The 21,340-nt window shown below is 42.3% G+C and overlaps 1 protein-coding gene across 4 annotated transcripts in view; it reads right to left on the reverse strand.

Annotated features, from left to right (window-relative positions):
* Positions 1 to 782: 782 nt before the first annotated feature.
* Positions 783 to 21,340, reverse strand: part of schip1 (schwannomin interacting protein 1) — a 234,990-nt gene continuing 214,432 nt past the window's right edge. For 3 of the 4 annotated variants that reach the window (XM_019874276.1, XM_019874278.1, XM_019874280.1), the window contains 6 exons: positions 11,217 to 11,335; positions 9,497 to 9,614; positions 7,861 to 8,058; positions 3,355 to 3,478; positions 2,293 to 2,386; positions 783 to 1,708 (listed from right to left, as the gene is read on the reverse strand). In XM_019874276.1, coding sequence (XP_019729835.1) covers positions 1,657 to 1,708; positions 2,293 to 2,386; positions 3,355 to 3,478; positions 7,861 to 8,058; positions 9,497 to 9,614; positions 11,217 to 11,335 — 705 coding nt within the window. In that variant the 3' untranslated portion in view covers positions 783 to 1,656. Of the gene's footprint in view, positions 1,709 to 2,292; positions 2,387 to 3,354; positions 3,479 to 7,860; positions 8,059 to 9,496; positions 9,615 to 11,216; positions 11,336 to 18,287; positions 18,596 to 21,340 lie in introns of those variants that run through there. The other variant, XM_019874279.1, reaches the window with a different exon arrangement.

Here is a 21,340-nt window from a genome sequence, read left to right on the forward strand (position 1 = left end):
AAAACAAAGCAATTCCTTCCGGTTCAGGCTAAGTGAATAATATCGTACACCATGTATCGAGATAATATCGATTCATCTTTTATGAGAGAAGCTCACCGGGTACAAATCCTTGTAAATTGGTTTAATCATTATAAAATTGGTTTTAACGTTGGGGCTGATTTATTTCTTTTCTTTGAATTTAATTAACTTGAATAGATTGGGATTTGGAGAGCTTTTACTGGCGTTGCATATTATTAAACATGGCAAAAACTTCAAATTATAGTCCCACTGAAATGAACCGAATTGTTACACTTAAAAATGGACAGTTTACGCATTGTATTGTGCTCCACGTTGAAAATGCTCATCCATTGGCAAAAACAACACATTAAATGCATTCAACAAAACAGATGAACAGATGCATGATGTTCAAAAATAGCCCTTTTTTGTTTTCCAAAGTGAATGTGAAAATTTCCTCCAGATTTGAAACATGACATCACTCACTCCGTGCATCTCCCGGTCTCTCTCTCTCTCTGCTGACCACATGAAAGAAATCCCTTGCGTCAGACGAGTGATGTATTTGTCTGCGTTCAAGACTCAAAGAGAACGAGAGCACATCGGCAGTGAGCGAGTGTCAGACGACAGGAGTTTCCTGGCCTTCAACCAGTGAAACCGAACTTGGGCATCATTCAGTCAGCGCACACGGAGGATGTCCCATGTGAACGCTGGCGGTAAACACTTGCGGTGAACACCTCAACTGCGAAAGAGGAAGTGTTAAGCAAATGAGAGCGCGGCAGGGGCCAGCGTATATGAAACAAAGTTTATTCTTAATTTACATATCTGTACATAAACACGTTCTTCCCTCAAATAAAGTTTCTGAACACAGCAGGATGAAAACGATATGAACACACCGATTCTTTTGGAAAATGACTCGTGTCCGAAAAAAAAAAAAAAAATTAAAATCAACATTCACATAATGTTGAAGAGCAATTCGAGTGAATGTATTTACCAAAAGCTACGACTCCACTACAAGGCAGGCATGTTTCCTTCACACTCTTTTAGCACCTTCAAATAAACATTTATCAGTTGAAAACTACCATTTGTGCAGAATAAAAACAGGTTGAAATACTTTACAGTCCAACTTAAAATGCTCCGAAGATAATTAGCCATCATTTTTTTTCTTTAGACAGTGTTGTTTCTTTTTCTTACTCTTTTTTTTTTATTTTTTATTTTTTTTAAATCTTAAGACTGACTTTCTACTAAAGTTTTCACTATGACTTGACTTTTTTTTTCCCACAATTTTTGCATTTGACAGTAATAATTTAGCGGCGAATGTAGAAATTTGTAAGGAAACGAGAGCAAAGCAAGGCCGATCACTGCACAGGAAGCTGGGACAGAATCCATGACAATACACAATCCCTCTCCTCTCCTCCTCCTTTTGGGGGAAGTATCCCCTGGATTTAAGCAACGCAAGCAGATGAAAGATGGAGGCGGTCTTCTGTGCAGGCGATTGAGGCATCGGGAGAAAGCGGGGAAGCAGCGAAAGGAGACGAGCGGGTAAATTTGGATCAAAATGGAGGCGTCATGGTTTGGCGAGGTTCATTTTGGTTCAGGCGGTGGAGGGTTGGCAGGTGGTGAGCGGTGAAGGTGGAACGGCGACAGGGGGGTGGGGACCGCATCTTATTTGGATAGGGTCTTCTCAGCCAAATGTTTCTGTTGGCTCTCAGCATGCCTGGGAGGAAGACAAAGACAAAAATATGCTTGGTTGTCGTCCATGTGGTACAGAAGCCATCCAATCCTAAATCCAGTTGTGGGTCATTTATTCCATGGAATTGTATTTTGTGTGTTCCCCGCTTGAAAATTGTGCTTTCGGGAAGACTTCAAGATGCCACAAGATGGCCACAAAATGGTGACCGGTGATTTAGGTCAAATTATGATGCGGTGGAATTTACATTTATTCCATCCATCCATCCATTTTCCAATCTGCTTATCCTCACAAGGGTCATGGGGCGTGCTGGTAACTAACCCAGCTGTCTTCGGGCTGTAGACAGTTGCCAGTCAACTCACACCTGTAGACAGTTTAGAGTGCTCCATTAACCTGCCACCCATGTTTTTGGAATGTGGGAAGAAACCAGAGTAACCGGAGAAAACCCACGCAGGCACGGGGCCAACATGCAAACTCCACTAACCAGTCGACCACCGGGCCGGCCTACATTCATTCCCGACGGGGCAAAACCCTAATCCGAAACAAACCTAAACCGTAATAACAACCACAAAGCTCAATATTAACCATTCGGCTCAATAAAGGTCCCTCACCTGGTGAGATCCTCGATGTCGACCAGCATAGCATCTTGTTCCATGTGACGCTCATCTCTGACCACCAGCAGCTGGACTAACTCTTCGTTCAGACCTACACAGCACAGACAAGATGAGAAAGAGTCAACACCAGACACATGATACATCCATATAGCGTAGGACATTGGAGTTTTTCCAAGCTGACTTTATAGAGGGATCGCCAGAACATAGCTGCGTCCCGGCTTCAAACTACTCGTGTCTGTTTATTCATTCATAACCCTTTTTTTATGGTATTACCAAGAGCATAAACACTTCTGAAAATATTTGACAGTGACAGCAATATAATGTGATAACTTTAAGATGACCAAGATGCATGTTCAAATGTTGTGATTGATTCTCATTTAAAACAATGACGAATAGATCAAAACAACACGAAAAAAAAAAAACTCACTGCCCGTAAGGACGTCAACTGCAGGCAGTGCTGTGGTGTCAAACCACATGTTTCAGGTACTGATCCCTGAGGAACCCCAGCAAAAGAGTGTGCTTTGGCAGTGCCAAATCAGCTCACAGTTTTGGACTTGTGGGGACTTTTATTGTGTTTTTTTTTTTTGTTTTGGGGTTTTTTTTTGTGTGCATGGTGCGATATTATTTCCTGCAAAGTTGAAAGGTGAATGGCTTCAGTGACACTAAATTCTACATTGTAAAAAAATCACTATAAACAGTCGAAGTTGTTTCTGCAAAGTACTTATATCTTGGTGGACAATACAAGGAAGCATAAATTCTGCAAATTCATTTCTTTGGTGTGAAATACAGGAAAGCCATTTTTCACAAGAGCAAAGCTAAAAATATCTTGTTGGACTCCCCAACATAAAATCTTTGTCAAAGTTTGTTGCCTTGAAATTTTGAGTTCAACTATTTTTTTTTTTTTAACAGAGTAGGACAAAGAAAACACACTAAAAAACAACAAAAAAACAGCTTAAAATGAGTGACACATTTGAGGGTTTCTGCAAATAAAAGTAGAATTTAGAGCTACAATAGTGTGTTTTACTGCACAGCGTATGAAGAGAGCACGCGTCGACTCACTCTCGATCTGGGAGTGCAGATCGTTGACGATAACCTGGAGTTGCCCCAGCGTCATGTCCCTCAGGTCGGCGGGCTTCAGGCTTCTTTTCATGAGACATTCACTGATGTGAGGCATGTGTGGGAGCTGCCGGACAAACAAAAGAACGGGCTGAATACAAAAGACAAGTTTCCGAAACATGACACATTGTTTCCGTTTCTGACCAACACATAAGTTGAACGGAAACAGTTCAAAATCTAAAAATGTGACTTGATATTCAGAAATGATGGTTTTATGTGCGTGGCTGGAACAGTGTCGAGGTAGAACATTCGCCGCGCAGTCCTGAAATTGCAGGTTCGCTTCCCAAAGAATGTTTATAAGGATAACTGAGGCTGGCAACCGGTTCAGGGTGTCCCCCGCCTACTGCCCGAAGACGGCTGGGATGGGCACCCCCCGCGACCCTTGTGACGATAAGCGGATCGGAAAATGGCTGGATTGAACAGTATAGGGTAAAAACAAAACACCAGTAAACATAATATCTGAGTGACGGGATATGAATTTTCAACCCGCTGCCCTAAATGATGTGACATTAATAAATGTCAATATTCCGTATTTGCCAATATCACAGGTAAAAATGGCTGCAAATGGGGGAAGAATCGTTTATTTCGAATCAGATTTGCTCCTTTTGAAGCAGGTCACAATATGTGCCATGTGAGAAACGTCTTCGGAAGAAAAATGAGGAGCAAATGAACTCAACGACACTGTCATGTTAGAATTGAGCACTAGAGCAGGGGTCCCCAACCGCTGGGCCGCGGACCGGTACCGGTCCGCAGGGCATTTGGATACTTATTGTGTTCAAACATGATTGAAATCTTTTGCACTTCCTTTCATGGGAAAATGATTTGTGAGTTCATCTACTCAGCAGTTGTTGCATGTTTTCAATCGGTAACAATAAAAGTCACGGGAGCTGACACAGCCTGCATCATTTCTAGTTATCCCTCCCATCCCCCATGAGAGCAGCTAAATAACCACACTGGTCATATTTGCACGACCGCTCACTAGTTTCCCGGCAACCTTTCACTTTCACATTTTCACCGTGTCAGTTTCGCTTCAGAGTGGTTGACAGTCGTCATGTCATACAATAAAAACACACGAGTGGGCGATGTGGAGAAAAGTTAGTTCTATCTTAGATTCAATCTGTTGATCAAACCGTGCAAGTTTCTGTCACAAGATTATATCGTGGAATGAGTGACAGCTCAAATGCCAGTAAATCAACCAGTGACAATGAGTCAAAGCCACAGTGAGGAACTATCAGGACACGGTCTTGACTCTCACTGGGTCGAGCAACTAAAACACACGTTTGGAGTGCTGCATTTGTGACATTTAGTTTGTGAGTAAGCAGGCTACTTCCTGGTTCATTACAGATGAAAACTGGCTGAAAATAACAATGTCATATTTCTTAAAATATAATATAATGTTATGTGATGAACAGTGGACAATTGACAGAAATAAATGTCTTTTTTTTCCAGAAAAAGAGAGAATACAGTTGTACTTTTGAGACTTCATTTGAAATTTCCAAGAAAAAAAGGAAAGAAAAATAAAGCACTACTGCAATCTGATGAACAGTGGACAATTGATAGAAATAAATGGGATTTTTTTTCCAGAAAAAGAGAGAATACAGTTGTGCTTTTGAGACTTCATTTGAAATTTCCAAGAAAAAAGGAAAGAAAAATAAAGCACTACTGCAATCTTCTATCCAATGTTTCATCGATGAAAACAAAGTAGAATTGTATTTAAAATCAAGGAAAACTTGTTTTTTTACATGACTACTAATCAAAAAAAATCTCATTTTTAATCCAAAAAGTCAGAATTCCAGAGATAAAATTCAAATTTGATCAGAATGCATTTGTAATATTAAGTGAAAAAAGATCAGAAAGAAAAAAAAGATTGTCGGATTATGAGAATCTAAGTATGCCTGTGAAAAGACGATTTGGACTTTTTTCTTCAAACAAACTGACATATTCTTTCAGTTGTTTATTTTTATGTCCCCTCTCGAAAATATATATATATATTTTTTAATTTCACTTGAATTGTACAGGTCATAGGTCACATTAATGGGAGAATGTCTATTTCTTTTACACTGAAAAAAAAACAACTGGCATTTGAACAGCAGGTGTGTCGACTTTCTATCCACTCTGCATTCCAGTTTGATGGATTTGTTTTTATTGAGTGCATGTTGCAGGCATCCGTGGCCTTAATTCACTTTAAGATTCTTTGTGTGTTCAGTGGAGATGTGACAACGATGCTCTCTGACTGTTGAGCACTGCTCCGTTCATCACCACACCAGTCAATGCTTTCCGCTGGATGAATTATGGATGCAGCGGGGCCTGAACTCCCTCCACTTCCCTGAATAAATAAAGCCTGCAAATCCGTATGGAAATACGACCTGTGCACATATGACGACGCCGTTGTTATGTGTATGTGTGTGTGTGTGTGTGTGTGTGTGTGTGTGTGTGTGTGTGTGTGTGTGTGTGTGTGTGTGTGTGTGTGTGTGTGTGTGTGTGTGGGCGTTGAGACTTCGGGACGCAGCGAGCAAAAAAAAAAAAAAAGAATGAAATAATGATGAACGTGGTCTTACTTCCTCTAAATGTAGACTTTCTGTAACGTGGTCAAAAGATGGAAAAAGCCTGTTCCGATTAAACATCCACGGGCCACAATATTAGGGACAGCCGCACAATTCAATGATGCTCAGTTTAGATCGAAACCTTCTGAAGAGGTTTGATGTGGGTTAATTTGCAGCGGTGCAGAATTTGATTCGCTTTCATCTAACGGTAACCAAGACATAAGGAACAAGGTTCAAATATTACACGAGTAAAGCATTGCTTTAGATTAATTGATGAAATAATTTAAATAAATATAAAGTTCAGTAGCTATTCGCCGAGGGGGAGAGACTGGGCTGGCCCACAAGTAGCGTAAACCTGCAAATAATTGATGCCCATTGATATGGATTGCGGGGGGAAAAAAAATTATAATAGTTTTTCTAAACCCCTGACAATTCCTGAAATGACGCTTATAAACCTCCAATATGAATATTTCACGAAAAACAAAGGTAACACTCAAAGCAAATAAATAAAAAACATAGATAAAAGTTTTTTTTTAAAAATCCAGGAATGGGTGAATGTACAGGTGCCAGAAGGCGAGTATGCGGGGTTGACTGTATATATTTAAAATGCGGAATAAAGTGAATAAAGGTTTTCATGAATTATATATCCATTGGAATGTCATTAATTTTACTTGAACATGTATTTCAAACATTTCAAAATAAATTTAGAAGAAGGAGGTCAGCAGACATTTAATTTAATTTGATTTCATTACAATTTAATATTCATCATTTTGATGCTTCATGACAAAAAAGCATGAATTTTACCAAAGCTCAATCGTAACTTTACACGTAGACTGTTGTATAATTCATTCGTGTATGATGATAGTCATCAAAATTTTGAAAGATTTGAATAGTTTACAGAAACTGTAGAAGGCAGAATACAATAAATAGAGGTGCACTGAAACGAGAATTAACTGAGATGCTTCATGTAAAAAATGTATTCCAAGCTTTTATTGATATTGAATTTATCCCTATATTATCATCATACACAATTTCAAATGATGTCGATTACAGTATTTATATAAACCAAAAGCATACAGATGTGTCGAATAAAATGAATGAAGGCTGAAATAATAACAAAAATCAATGATGAAAAACTGGAAAAAAATATCTTAATCAATTGTTAGTTTTTTTTCTGGTACTATCTGCTGAATTTATAATATGACCATTAATTGTATGTAAATGTCATGAATTTAGATGAAATGAAAACAAATTTAAATGTACAATAGATCGAATGAAAAGTACCGTATTTTCCGCACTAAAAGGCGCACCTAAAAGCCTTCCATTTTCTGAAAAGCTCACAGCGCGCCTTAAAATCCGATGCGCCTTGTGTATGGTCATTGCGGTAATATTTCGACCCCAAAATGGCCCCTTGCTCGAGACATGCTGACAACGCAGAGTTCAAACTTAAGGCGATCGGTTACGCAGTTGACCACGGAAATAGAGCCGCGGCAAGAGAGTTCAACGTTAACAAGTCAATGTTATAACTTGCTGTTGGTTAAGTGAACTGTGTCGCTGCTTTATTAAATACGTTTTACTGACATCTGATCGTTCTGATGGCGTTTCTTTGAGCGTAGCTCCATCTAGTGGAGGCATTGTAGATTGCGTCTTATAATGCGGTGCATCCAATATATGAAAAAAACGACAATAGGCCATTCATTGAACATGCGCCTCATAATCCAGTGCGCCTTTTAGTGAGGAAAATACAGTGTGCAGAAAGGAGAATCTACAAGCACCAAAATACACATACACACAGACTCAAACAAAATCAAGCCTCGCATTGTTTGTATTCTATTGACCGCATATCCAGAGAGGCAATCCGCAATATCCTACCCTCCGAAAACACAAAAAGTAGCGTGCCACTCACCAGATCGACCACGGGTGACTTTTTGCGGTTCTGTTTCTCCACCTCCACCTGCATCTTAGCCATGGGCTTGGCCATGGCCAGCGCCAGCTTGGCCTCCGCCTGGAGCTTCTTCTGCCGACTCAGGAAGTCCATGTCCTCCAGGGACTCGGAATCTTCCTCAGTGGTGTCCCGGTCCGAGTAGGATGAACTCTGCTTGGACTGCGCCGGAGAGCGTCAGGCCGGGAAAAAGAAGAGAGAAAAAGAAACATCCAGGATTTATATTCTGCACTTGTGGTGTACGGTTGTTTTATCTGTCCTCCTGTATGCGCCGAAAGTGATGAAGCCTGCACCGATGAGAGGTGAAACAATCACACGATAAAAACAATCCGTCTGGTTGTTGTCCCCATTTTTGCCACTGACCAAAGATGTCAAAGGCCCGCGTCTTATAAGATTGTCCTATAAGATGATCCTTCTGTCTGAAGCGTGATAATGTCCCGATAATGGGGTCCGAAACGAGTTGGCCTGACAGGATTAAATATTCAACGTTTTTTGTACGACCAAAGATATTCATTTTTATGGGGAAAGCAAGATTATTTTTGAGTCATTTGATGAAGATGCTCCCTCCTCCGTTCTTTTTCGGAAACAGTTTTCAGACACATTGGCACATATCTGGGAGTGTCTGTTTTTTTTGTTTTTTTTTTTTAAATTTTTGAGAGATCATGTGTGATCGCACGAGATTTGGGACTCGGAGGACTTGGTTCGATATCAGTGGTGGCAGAGAGTCTGTGTGTGGTGTGTTGAGATTATCAAAAGACACCAAACTCAGTTTGGCTGAACAGTTTAGCAAAATAATCTGATTGCAACCCCCCCCCCCCCATCAATCTTCCCATGTATTTTTTTGAACACACACATGCAATAAACCAATGTGAGTTATGAATTACTGACTTATGTTTGTGTCACACTTATATGGTCGAATTTTAATGAAGCTGCTTAAAAGACAAAGTGTTGAATAAATTAGCAACTCTTCGTAGAGTTGTAGAGAAGTAAATTACCTTTCACAATAATTAAAGCATCATTTGCCTTTATTTTTGTGAAACCCTAACCTATAAGACCTTTTATAAACAATATCTGATGTCGTTTGTTGTAATACAGATGAATTTATTGCTTGTACATGGTAAGAGGACCTTGAAAAAAAAATATTAACCCTTTCAGGGACAGTGGTTACAGTGGACAGTTTATCAGGTGACAGGTTATCATTATTTGGGCATGAAAGGATTGAATCGCAATTGCAATACTGAGAATAAAAATGTCACCTAAATGATCTTTCTCAATTGTTCAGCTCAAATATTTGCTTACTTTTCTGTTCTGTGCTTTTCCATACAAACGCCACTGACTTCACATCGTTGGTAATTGCTGTACATCAACAGAAGAGGAAGGATGAGCATTTCTTTCTCTTTGTGTTAACTGTGTTTCAGGATGACAGAAGCTTAATGTGTCCAGCCATCCGTGGGCTGGCTGAGCGGATTCCATTTCATTCCTCATTTGCAGCCCGGGAATTGGTTAACGGGCTAGAAAACCTGAGCGCACACATCCATATGGCCGCTAAACCCAAGAGACCTACTGACCCCGGTCAAGTCTGGGGTCAAGGTGAGCCTACCATGGGGGACAGAGGCGTATCCAGGCTGGTCTCCGTCTTGCTGTCGTCCGCATCGCTGTCCTTGTCGCTGCCGCTGTCGTTGACGAAGCAGATCTGTAGGTTCATGCCGCTCTGGAGCCTGCAGGAAGGAGGGAAGCACGGCGAGATGGCGATTCTATTCAATAAGACTCTCTCAATACGTTCTCGGCGCGATGCAGTAAACGTGATGGCCGAGTCCATCAAAATGCAGCATTATCATTGTTATGAATGCAAAATGTTTGATTCTCCTGAATTGGGGATCATTAGGCAGCACCAGCAGAGGCCTTTCCGCTTTAACACGATCAGAAGCACTGACCTTACAACCTGTATGAAAGGGCGGCCCCGGTGGTCCAGTGGTGAGCGCGTCGACCTCACAGTGCGGAGGTACTGGGTTCAATTCCAGCTCCAGCCTCGCTGTGTGGAGTTTGCATGTTCTCCCCGGGCCTGCGTGGGTTTTCTCCGGGTATTCCGATTTCCTCCCACATTCCAAAAAAATGCATGGCAGATTAATGGAACACTCAACATTGTCCCTAGGTGTGAGGGTGAGAGTGTATGGTTGTTTGTCTCTGTGTGCCATGTGATTGATTGGCTGGCAACCAGTTCAGGGTGTCCCCCGCCAATTGCCCGAAGACAGCTGGGATTGGCTCCAACACCCCCCTTGTGAGGATAAGCGGATCGGATTTTCCAATCCGGTGGCCAGCCAATCACAGGGCACCCAACACAGAGACAAACAACCATCCACTCTTACACCTTGGGACAATTTGGAGTGTTCAATCAGCCTGCCATGCGTGTTTTTGGAATGTAGGAGGAAACCGGAGGACCCGGAGAAAACCCACTCAGGCCCGGGGAGAACATGCAAACTACACACAAGTACTGCACTGTGACATCGACGCGCAAACCACTGGACCACCGGGCCGCCCTGCACTTAATTCATTCAAAATCTATTACTGAACACATAAACATGAAATCAAAATTGTACCTATATAACAAAAAAAGAAAACGTGAAAAACAGAACCGGTCTTAATTTTTAAATGCACATGTACTGAGCTTAAAAGTCAAATACTGTACAACAGAACAGGCAGTCATTATTTTTTGGACCACCAGAGGGAGCCTGCCGACCACACATTGAAAATCACTGCTGCCGACGACGACGCTCGACCAGGAACCTTCAGAATGGTGCATAAGTATTGTGTTATGTGATATAAAAACAACAACAGCAGATTTTCATTGCTAATACCTGAACCCAGCCGCTTACAATCTTTTGCCACGTTCTTATGTCACAAGATATCCATTCAACAAATCAAAACTTCACTTCACCTCAAAATTGAATCATTTGACGTTAACAGAAATTTGACAGCTAGAAATCGATGGATGAACGTGTGTCAACAACTGACAATAACAAAATGACGAACATATTAAATTGTAGAGGTACTGATTGTAATTCACAACACTGCCTCATTGTGGGATTGGGCCCTGTTGTTATACATCATAAATGAGGGTGATTCATTCGAATCAAGGGACATTAAGTTTCACTGAAGTATTCATAACATCAGTTCCAGGAAGGCAGAGGAGTGACCAGAATGCATGTGTACTGTATGTGTATGTGTGTGTTGTATCAAAAAGTGCATTTCCCATCTGCCTTCATCCTGTCTGTTTTTACTGCTGTCTTTACCTGTCAATAATGGAATGACAGTAACGTTACCGTGACGAAAGGCTAGGCTTGCCGCTCTTGCTGCAGCTAGTGTAGATGCCAGGCCCATCGTCGAAGAAACTGCCCAGGGCCAACTTCTGCCTAATAGACTCCCTCTCATTCTTTTGGGCCTGAAACACAAGAGAAAACAACTTTTTTTGAGAACCTCACGTTGTCATGGCAGCTAGAACTTTATTTTTAGGCCGTGACACAATTTTTCGCTTTCTTACATGGCCGGTGTATTTATAGCAGCGGCCTCTTAATTTGCACTGAGAGTCTGGGTGTCATTTTAACAAGATGTGAAACAAAGTGTGGACTCAGCTGAACCAGCGAAGAGTGTGAATTCGATTCAGAATGGCCTTGGAAATATTAGACAAGACATTTTCACAAGTAGGTGGTGCTGTTGCATCAAAGAACACACATCCATTCATATAAACAGCACAGCACCAAGTTTACGTGAGGTAATTTCGAATACCAGTTTGGGTCATGTGGTAAACATACAATATTAGTAGGCTTTCATAAATATCCTTTACCCTCATTCATTTGTGATCCAGCACTTAGATCATATCGGACTAGATCACAGACACACACACACACACACACACACACACACACACACACACACACACACACACACACACGCTCATGCGTGTGTGCGTGTGTGTATATGTGCAATAGGGCAGCCCGGTGGACCAGTGGTTAGCGCATCGACCTCACAGTGCAGAGGTATCGGGTTCGATTCCTGCTCCGGCCTCCCTGTGTGGAGTTTGCATGTGTTCTCCCCAGGCCTGCGTGGGTTTTCTCCGGGTACTGCGGTTTCCTCCCACATTCCAAAATCATGCATGGCAGGCTGAATGAACACTCAGTCTAAATAGTCCCGAGGTGTGAGTGTATTTCGTCGAAGTGTGCCCTGCGATTGGCTGGCAAGCAGTTCAGGGTGTCCCCCGCCTACTGCCCGAAGACAGCTGGCATCGGCTCCAGCATGCCAAGCGACCCTTGTGAGGATAAAGTGGATCCGAAAATGGATGGATGGTTATATGCGCAATATGGTGCGGGAATTTCTCATCAAGCAAAACTCAATTAAGGTTGAGGGGAATATGTGTCAGTCAATCCACTTTACAGCAATGTTCAAATAACCATCAGATCCCATCACAAAGTGAAGGCAGGCGTGAAGAGGCTCATAGTTTATGTGACAATCAAATGCATGACATCAAGATGCAATTCATAAAAACCCACTAAAGCCAACAATTAACTCACGCTTGTGACAATGCTGCCATGAATCTATTAGCAAACAATACATGCATAAGGCACCACCAGTGCTGCAAATTCAAGGGGAAAAAAATCAGAGATGAATAACTGCTGGTCTTTAGACTCACTTATTTTGCTTAAGTCATTACTTTTATAATTAAGATACTCTATAGTTCCAGTGAACGGTGCATTGCATGTGTTTAGATCAGGGATGGGCAACTTAAATCCTGGAGATGGCCACACATTTTTGTGAGCGCTACCACACTGGACCATTGGTCTGTTTTTTTTTCTGAAATAATGTATACCCCAGGATCATAATTAATTTCATGTTGAAAGGCTTGTGTAAAAAAAAAAAATCTCTTCAACAACAAAGGGTTTGAGGCAACAAACAATGTCAATAACTACATAGTGTTGATTATATTTTTTCCCAGTGCAGAAGGCTCTCATGCATAAAAATTACCATTCAAACGAACTGTCAACGGTTCGTGTGGAGAAAACAATTGCTGTTGTGTACTTTTAATTTGAAAGATTGGCAGCATCTGTATATTTCGCACATTAACTAAGTTCCCAGCACAAATTGTGCCATTCAATGCTGGATTTTTGCCGTCAGGACGTCATTCATCATCGTTTCTGTGTGTTTTTGTCTTTGAATTGCCCAGCCCTGGTTTAGATGATGGCTTCCTTTTCAACAAACATTTTCAATTTAAAACAGCCAAAAGTGACTAAAGCATTAAAATACCACCCGATTTAATTTCAAAGTCACTCCAGAATGTCCTTTCGGCTCAGGAAAAACATTGTCAGAGGAACACAAATCTGCATGTCAATGAGTGAGCCTGAAAACGTTTCACATGGCTCAGAGGTCATGTTTGCGTCTCACACCTGCTGCACAAAAGAACTTCCCGTCTTTGTCTAAACATCATCCACTCTGTTTGTGCGCTTGGGTGGGCCGGGTGAGGGAAAACAGATGTTGTAAAGTATTTACGGAGGTGTGGAATACAACGCTGTGGGGCCTCGGTGCCAATCGGGAAGCCGACACGCGCCGCTGCTTGTTTTGCTTCCGCACTCATCAGCCGGCTTGCCTTAATGCGGCGTGTCGAACTTTACATAAACTGCCGTGGAAGTACACCAGCGTATGGAATTGCAAAGTAATCAAATGAAAACAGCATATCAGTGCGTTGTCTTTGCTGCCGTGAGTTTACAACACCTGTGCTCACTCAATCTCATCATGGCAGTTAAACTGCGAGTGTAACCTTTCCTGTCATTTTTTTCCCACTGGCGGTAGATTTGCAGCAATCGCATAAAATCCCCAAATTGTCTTGGAGTGGCTCCCTTTTTGCCGAAGAATGATGAGATGGAAAATTGCGGAGGCCATTGAATTAACATTTCAATGTGGGCAAGAGGCGAGAGAGGATAATAGTGACAGCCCTAACGACCTCCTTCATCCTCGAGCATCCCAAAGGGTCCAAATTAGATTGGGGAGGAACACAATCAAGCTAATGTGTGTTTTCCACAAATTGACAAAGTGAAGCGAAATCCCCATTGATGGCGGTAATTCCTCCTCCTCAGCGCTGCAGTGGAACCTTTCATTTTGATGGGGAACAGCCCACTCGCTTGAGCTCCTTGAATATCCACATTTGAACGAGGGGATTTATTCCATCATCTGTGCTAACACAGAGCACTCTGGTCCCTCTTTCTCCTTCCTCCTAATTGGTGGTTCTGATAGCCTGTAATTGTCTGGCGCTTTTGAATGTGGTGGTTTGTCCATCTAAATGCCTGCGGACTTACGGCTGCTTTGGAAACGTTGGAAACTCAAAATCAAATGTCCTCAAGTTTTAACAGTTGGGAATTTGACACAAAGTTATTCAATTTGCAGGTGCACTTATTTTTGCACTTTGGTCTGACAGTTGAACTGGTTGTAGAGTTCAGAAAAGTTTCATTCTTTTCATTGCCAGTATTTCCTGTGAAAGAAATTTGATCATCGGATCGGGACACACAACCCTGAAATTATTGTGTTCAACCCCATATGTTCCAATTTGCTTACTGCAGATTTAATCATCTCATTGTATTATTACCGGTACACACTGTATACCCAACAAATTGATGAATTGCTAGTTTTGAAGTCAGAAGTCAAGGATAGTTGGTTCAATTATTTTTTACTTATTGTACAAAGGGTCACAAAAAAAAAATCTCAACATTGTTATTTATTACACATGACATGTTGACAATTTTGAGAGAGATTTTAGCAAGGGTAATCACTTGTTAGATGTACATTGGAGGCTCTATATAAGCTGTGAATGTTTGAGGTTGGGCGAGAGTCGGGGTGCACCCTGGACGGGTTGCCACTCAATCACAAGATCCATGTAAACAAACAAACATTGACATTCAAAATTTACGGTAGGGATAGGCGAGTCCTGATACCTCATCTATCGGTATCAGGCGTATACCAGCCTTAGTTATATTTCAGGTATCGGATGGTCCTGGAGGCTGCAGATACCAGTCACCGATACCCACGGCAAAAAAAAATATATATATATATCTGACATCAAGTTCTCCACTACAGTAGGTGGCGCTCTGATGCGGCAGTTTAACAAAACAGCAAATCATCATATCGGTCATAAAAAGGGTTTTGTTGACAATTTCATGTCATTGTGTTAAATACAATTTTACGTATCAAAAGTACAAGAGGGATCTGTACTTGATATCGGTGAGCATTCAATGAGTGAATACGCGTACTGGTATCCACTTGAAAAAAAGTGGCATCAAGCACACTTAATTTAGGGGTGTCAATGACCCAAACACAAACGTGTTTGGCATATGGGGGACAAAACCCATACAAGCAAAGGGAGAACACGCAAACCCCATAGAGGAGCCCAGAACCTCTCGGCTGTGAGGCGGACATGAAAAGCAGCTATGCTAACCGCACAGCTGTGCAGCCTGAGTTTAAAATGCATTGAAAAATAACCAAATGTAAAAATAGCCCTGCTTGTGGGGGCATGGCCTTCAAGGCACACACAGCTCACTGGAAATGTAACATTCCTTTCATGTACGGTAGTCACATTTTGACCACCCCCCCCCCACCCCCAGCCCTCGCCTACGCTCGCTCTCTCTCTTTTCAACCGGCACAATGGAAGCTTTTTACCCACCGAGACCTTGCTCCCCAGTCACACACAAGCGCTAGTGTTCACATGAGGACACGCACAAGCGCACACCAGATTTTGTGAGCGCGGGCTTGACTTTGCAATGCACCTGTCCAAGTGTGTTTGGAGAAGTGATTACAGACTTTTAAAAGGTGGGGTGGGGAACCGTCTTGTTTTTTGAGACCATTTAAATCCACAGAGGTCCTAAATTCCAAAACAAATATTACAAATATAGACATCGTGACTGCGATTGGCTGGCGACCAGTTCAGGGTTTTCCCCCCGCCTCCTGCCCGAAGACAGCTAGGATAAGATCCAGGACGCTCATGACACTCGTGAGGATAAAGTCGTTCAGAGAATGAATTTGAACCCACGACCTATCAGGTAATTCACTCAAATGAGGCCCAATCAAAACCAGGAAGCCTGGCGAGACGAGCAATGTTAAATTGCCAAGCTTTTTTGTCTCTGTCATCTAACGTGTTTGAAAATGATGTGCCTTTGCATTTATAAATTGTAAAGTATGTTAATTATAACCGCCAAAGATATACTTGTATGAGGCAGATGATGTCTATGTGTGTGTATATATATATGAGGTCGCCTGAAACGGACAAAAAAAAAAAAAAAACATTGCCTTCCCAGGTTGCATTTTAAATTGTTCTCCAAGTCGTTGTCCTGTCTCTAGTCAACTTAAGAGTTCCTTTCTCCCGCCCCTGCCCCCTGACAGTTAACACCACTGATTGCAGCTTTCATTTTAGGTTTGTTTGATCATTATTTTTAATATTCATTTTTTTATTTATACTCGCTCGCCCACTGCCCGTAGACAGCTTGGGATAGGCTCCAGCACCCCCCTCCCCCCTAACCTTGTGACGATAAAGCGGATCAGAAAATGGATGTATGGATATGTATTTATTTATTTATTTCAGAATTGCATGGTTAGCAGAATTAAATGCTGTCGCCTTATCGCCCACGAGCTGTCGTTTAACCACCTGTAAAAGTATCAAGACCTGAAATATGTGTGTTCTTTCTTGACATTCAATCTTTATTGTGAGGCCATTTTGGCTGGTCCACACAAGCACAATGCGAGAAATGGCTATGTGTGTGTGTGTGTGTGTGTGTGTGTGTGTGTGTGTGTGTGTGTTTGTGTGCGCACGCGCACACATGCTGTTGATATTCCAAACAGAGTTTGACTCTGATATCGTTTCCAGAGCTGACAGTGATCTGCTGCTGAGCTCACAGCTCCACAAACACACACAAAAAGTCAGTGTGTGTTTTGACTATATATGAACTGTACTTCGCACACGCACTCACACGAGGCTGTTTCCCTATTCCCATTTTTCATGAACCGAACTCCAAATCTTTCGAGCGCGTGGCGTTCACTCCAGGCCGAGCTCATCCTTTCTGAGATGTGTCTGTCTAAGGCAACATTCCGTGCCAGATAAGAGTCCTGACCTTTGAACCTTTACGCAGTTCAGCTGCAGGTCAGCGCAAGGCTGCTCCTGCCACTCAGCACGGAAAGAATGGCTAAGCAAGGGGTACAGCCAACCGACTGAGAGAATGCGAGTGTGTGTGTGTGTGTGTGTGTGTGTGTGTGTGTGTGTGTGTGTGTGTGTGTGTGTAAGAGAGCTGGGGGAAGAAAAACCAGAAGAAGAATAGAGGCACAATGACAAAGGAGCAAATCCAGACAGGACAATGGCTTCCTCAAGTGAGCTTCTACTCTGGGAGAGGGTCACATGATCAAGCTTTGTGTCGGAAAAATGCTGATTCACAACTACAAAACCAAGCTACGAAGAAAATGAGGTCATAGCCCGGCCACAAACATCATGCAGTCTTTGATACAGAGAAAATAAATCATACAAAAACTTGAAACCCAAAGCAAACATTATAATATCATCCATCCATTTTCCGATCCGCTTATCCTCACAAGGGTCACGGGGGGTGTTGGAGCCTATCCCAGCCGTCTTCGGGCAGTAGGCAAGGGACACGGTGAACTGGTTGCCAGCCAATCGCAGGGCACACAGAGACGAACAACCATCCGCGCTCACACTCACACCTAGGGACAATTTAGAGTGTTCAATCAGCCTGCCGTGCATGTTTTTTGGAAATGTGGGAGGAAAACGGAGAACCCGGAGAAAACCCACACAGGCACGGCGAGAACATGCAAACTCCACACAGGGAGGCGGGAGTTGGAATTGAACCCGGTACCTGCATAGGTGGATGAATTCAATCATATCATATGGGAAGTGTTTACTGTTGTTGGACATATTTGCAAAAACTACTAGCGAGTTTTCAGGCATAATGCGGTGACCAAAAACAGAAGAAACCAGTGGTCAGGTACTACAAAACCTTCCAGATCTCACAGAGAGATATTGACATAATACCTATCGTGATGATTGAACATTTAATTGCTAAAAGCTGAGCTAAAATGGCTTTAGCCTGAAGATGAACCCAGAATGGATAGAAAAAAAACAGCAAAAAAAAAAAAAAAAGCCATAAAGGCCTCCAAAATGATTTGTATTCACATGTGACATTAGACTGCGCACGGGAGGCAGTTAAGAGGCTAAAAAGAGGATAAAAAGATTCGATCAACAGTCAGGCTAACAAGTGCTAGTCAAGTCTGTGATCATTGTCAGTGTTGAGTGGTCGTTCAAGTGCCAAAATGAATAGCAGCCTCATAAACTGAACGGCATCAAAACGTGTTACCTCCTTGTAGCCGTCACCGAGACAGAGGCAGGACGCGTGCCTGATGACATCATCCACGTCATTGCCTCCGTCCGAGTGATCCAGCGACTGCCTCATCTCACTCCAACCCACCCTCCTCCGCTGTCGATCCCCTTGGCCAGCGTCACTTAGTCCAGGCTCATTGCCGAGCTTGGGTACCGTCCCGACTGACTCGCCTTGGCCATGATCGGAACATACAAAACTACTCCAATCGACTCTTACAGCTGATGTATCTTCCTGCTCGCGCTCTCTTACAAGCTGCGGGATTGTTTCTCACTGCCTGCACTGTCTCCCGCAGGACTGTGAAAGCACAGTGGTCAGAAGTTAAAGACCTCCTTTAGACCCTCCCTGCCTTGCACGTTCTGGTCAGGACGGCCTCTCACGGGAGAAAAACCTCCCTGTGTGTGTGCTTTTTTCTTTTTTACACACTGATGTGTGGGCAGCAGCTGCTTGCAGCCACATTGGAGAAAAAAAGAAAGAGACACCTCAGCAAAGGGAATGGCCACGTGGAATGAACATGCCAAATAAGGAGGAGGATGCTTTTATATTCTTATGTAAAAGCTATGTCCAAGTCTGGACATAGTACAATGACAAAGATGAATTTTTACCTAATAATAAATGAAATTTAAAAATCGAACCTGGTATTTTCACGGTTTTAAAAATGCTGTACGGCGGTGCTGTGTGCATAAAATGACCACCAAACTCTACCACACAACTCAACTAGCTTAATGCTAACACATAATGAGAAGCGGCATGGACGGGCCAACAAAAAGCATCAGGGTCGCACTGTTATAACGTCTTAATAAATGGATATCTGAACAGTGGAGCAACACATGTAGACAGACACTAAACAGAAGGCATCCATCCATCCATTTTCCGATCCGCTTATCCTCACCAGTTTCGCGGGGTGCTGGAGCCTGTACCAGCTGTCTTCACGCAGTAGGCCGGGGGGAAAAATGGGGGGGCGGTCACCCTGAACCGTTTGCCAGCCAATCGCAGGGCACACAGAGACGAACAACCATCCACGCTCACACTCACATCTAGGGACAATTTACAGTGTTCCATCAACCTGCCATGCATGTTTTTGGAATGTGGGAGGAAACCGGAGTACCCGGAGAAAACCCACGCAGGCCCAGGAAGAACATGCAAACTCCACTGGAAATAGCAGCGCAATTGAGTTGAAGCAAAAATGTGACAAAAAATGTTGACTTTCTTAATATTTGACTTCAAACGTCATAATGGATGCTTTTTAATGAAATGTGATATTCTATCAAGAGTCAGTTAGGACTAATCAAAAGACGGAACCATTTTTTTGTATCATAATGTAAATGCACAGGATTCCCTTTGAAATGAAATGAAATCCCTTCGAATCTTCAACTCCTCACAATTGTTTGAAAGACTGAAGAAGAGAACAACGCAAAAATGTGGATTTGTTCAGAGCTTTGAGCTGGATTATAAATCAGTGGACCAGTGGATGAATGATGACGTCTTTGCACAAAGGTTTCCCTGCATTGAGCCGCACGAGCACAATAATCGGGGAAGGAGAGCACAATGGAAGCTCAGTCCGACTCAGACAGTCGCTAGACAGACACAGCGCAGGGGGATCACGGCTGCGACTTACACTTTCGGTCCCGGCTCGCGGTATGATGATCTCATCACTGTGAGACATTATCGAGCCATGACTCATGGATTTCTTATGGCCGCTCACATGGAAAATTAGAAGCTCACATGACTCAGGAATCATATTGCACGTTAACGCGCTAGCCCGCCACCGGTTGGTTGGTGTGATGACTAATAGCATCATTTCATAACAGGCATGAAGTCATCTCCGGAATGAATAACTGTAATAAGCAATAAACTATGGACTACTTTTAGTGGTATTCTTTTCTCGGAGCAGAGTTTTTATGTTGAACTATGCAGGTACAAAATAAAATAAAAACCAAACTGAACCACAGCGCTATGTTGGCATTCCATACTAGCGACATGAAAGTCAGCTGCTGCGTCAAGCACTACAGTGTCAATTGCTCTAATATTGAGAAATGGATCGAAATAATGCTTATGGAAGGATTTCATTAAGACATTGATATGCCAGAGAGAGCCCTGACACAAATGAAAACACCTGATTATCAGTTCTGTTGTAATGTTAATGAAGACAAAGTGAATGATAAACAGTGGATATCAGAAGTCTACAGACCTCTGTTCAAATGTCGTCTTAATTACAGTGGTATTTAAAAAAAATGAAACCAAGATGCATCATTTCCATCGTTAAGGTGTCATATAACCCGTACAAATCAATAGGGGAAAAAAAGGGGTAGCGAAATTCATTCGACGGCAATGCAGCTAACTGGGCCTTGGTCAAGATGAAAGGAATTATGAGCAGTTCCAAATAGCAGTCACTGTTAGCACAAAACATTCAGGCTTTGGCTGGGAAGCAAAAAAATAAAATAAATGCTTAGTAGAAGCCAAAGAGAACAACTGAATTTTATTAGCGGTTGAATAGGGGCACTTTAAAATGGTGGCAGCTGTGTGCTGACTCATTTGTTTGAATGTGACTGGTTAGATCTGAACACAATTCCAGTTATATTTGATTTTTGATTATATTCGACTAATCATGAATACCTACTACAAAATAATAATGATCAATTCTTTTCTATCCAATTGGAGGAGATAGAACATTTTTTTCAAAACAATCTTTACCATACAATCCTTAAAAAAAAAAAAAAAAACATCAAAAATCAACACTTTTTAAAAAGAAACACTCTCGTTCTTTCTTGGAAGCCAAACCCAGCCAGACGCGTGTTCCTCACTATCGGATAACTGTTTACCTGATAGCGACTCTCACATCAGGACAAAGCGATACGACAACGTGAGAAGAGCAAGAGGAGAAAGAACAGCAAGTATTGTTGACGAACATCAAGAAGAGAAGATGAGAACGGGCCAGACAAATAATGAAATATTCATAGAGTTGGGGAATACGGCAGAACGAAGAGGCGGTTCTCAAACACACACACACACACACACACACACACACACAC

Source organism: Hippocampus comes, unplaced genomic scaffold (assembly GCF_001891065.2).
Source record: "Hippocampus comes isolate QL1 unplaced genomic scaffold, H_comes_QL1_v1.1 scaffold125, whole genome shotgun sequence".
NCBI lineage: Eukaryota > Metazoa > Chordata > Actinopteri > Syngnathiformes > Syngnathidae > Hippocampus > Hippocampus comes.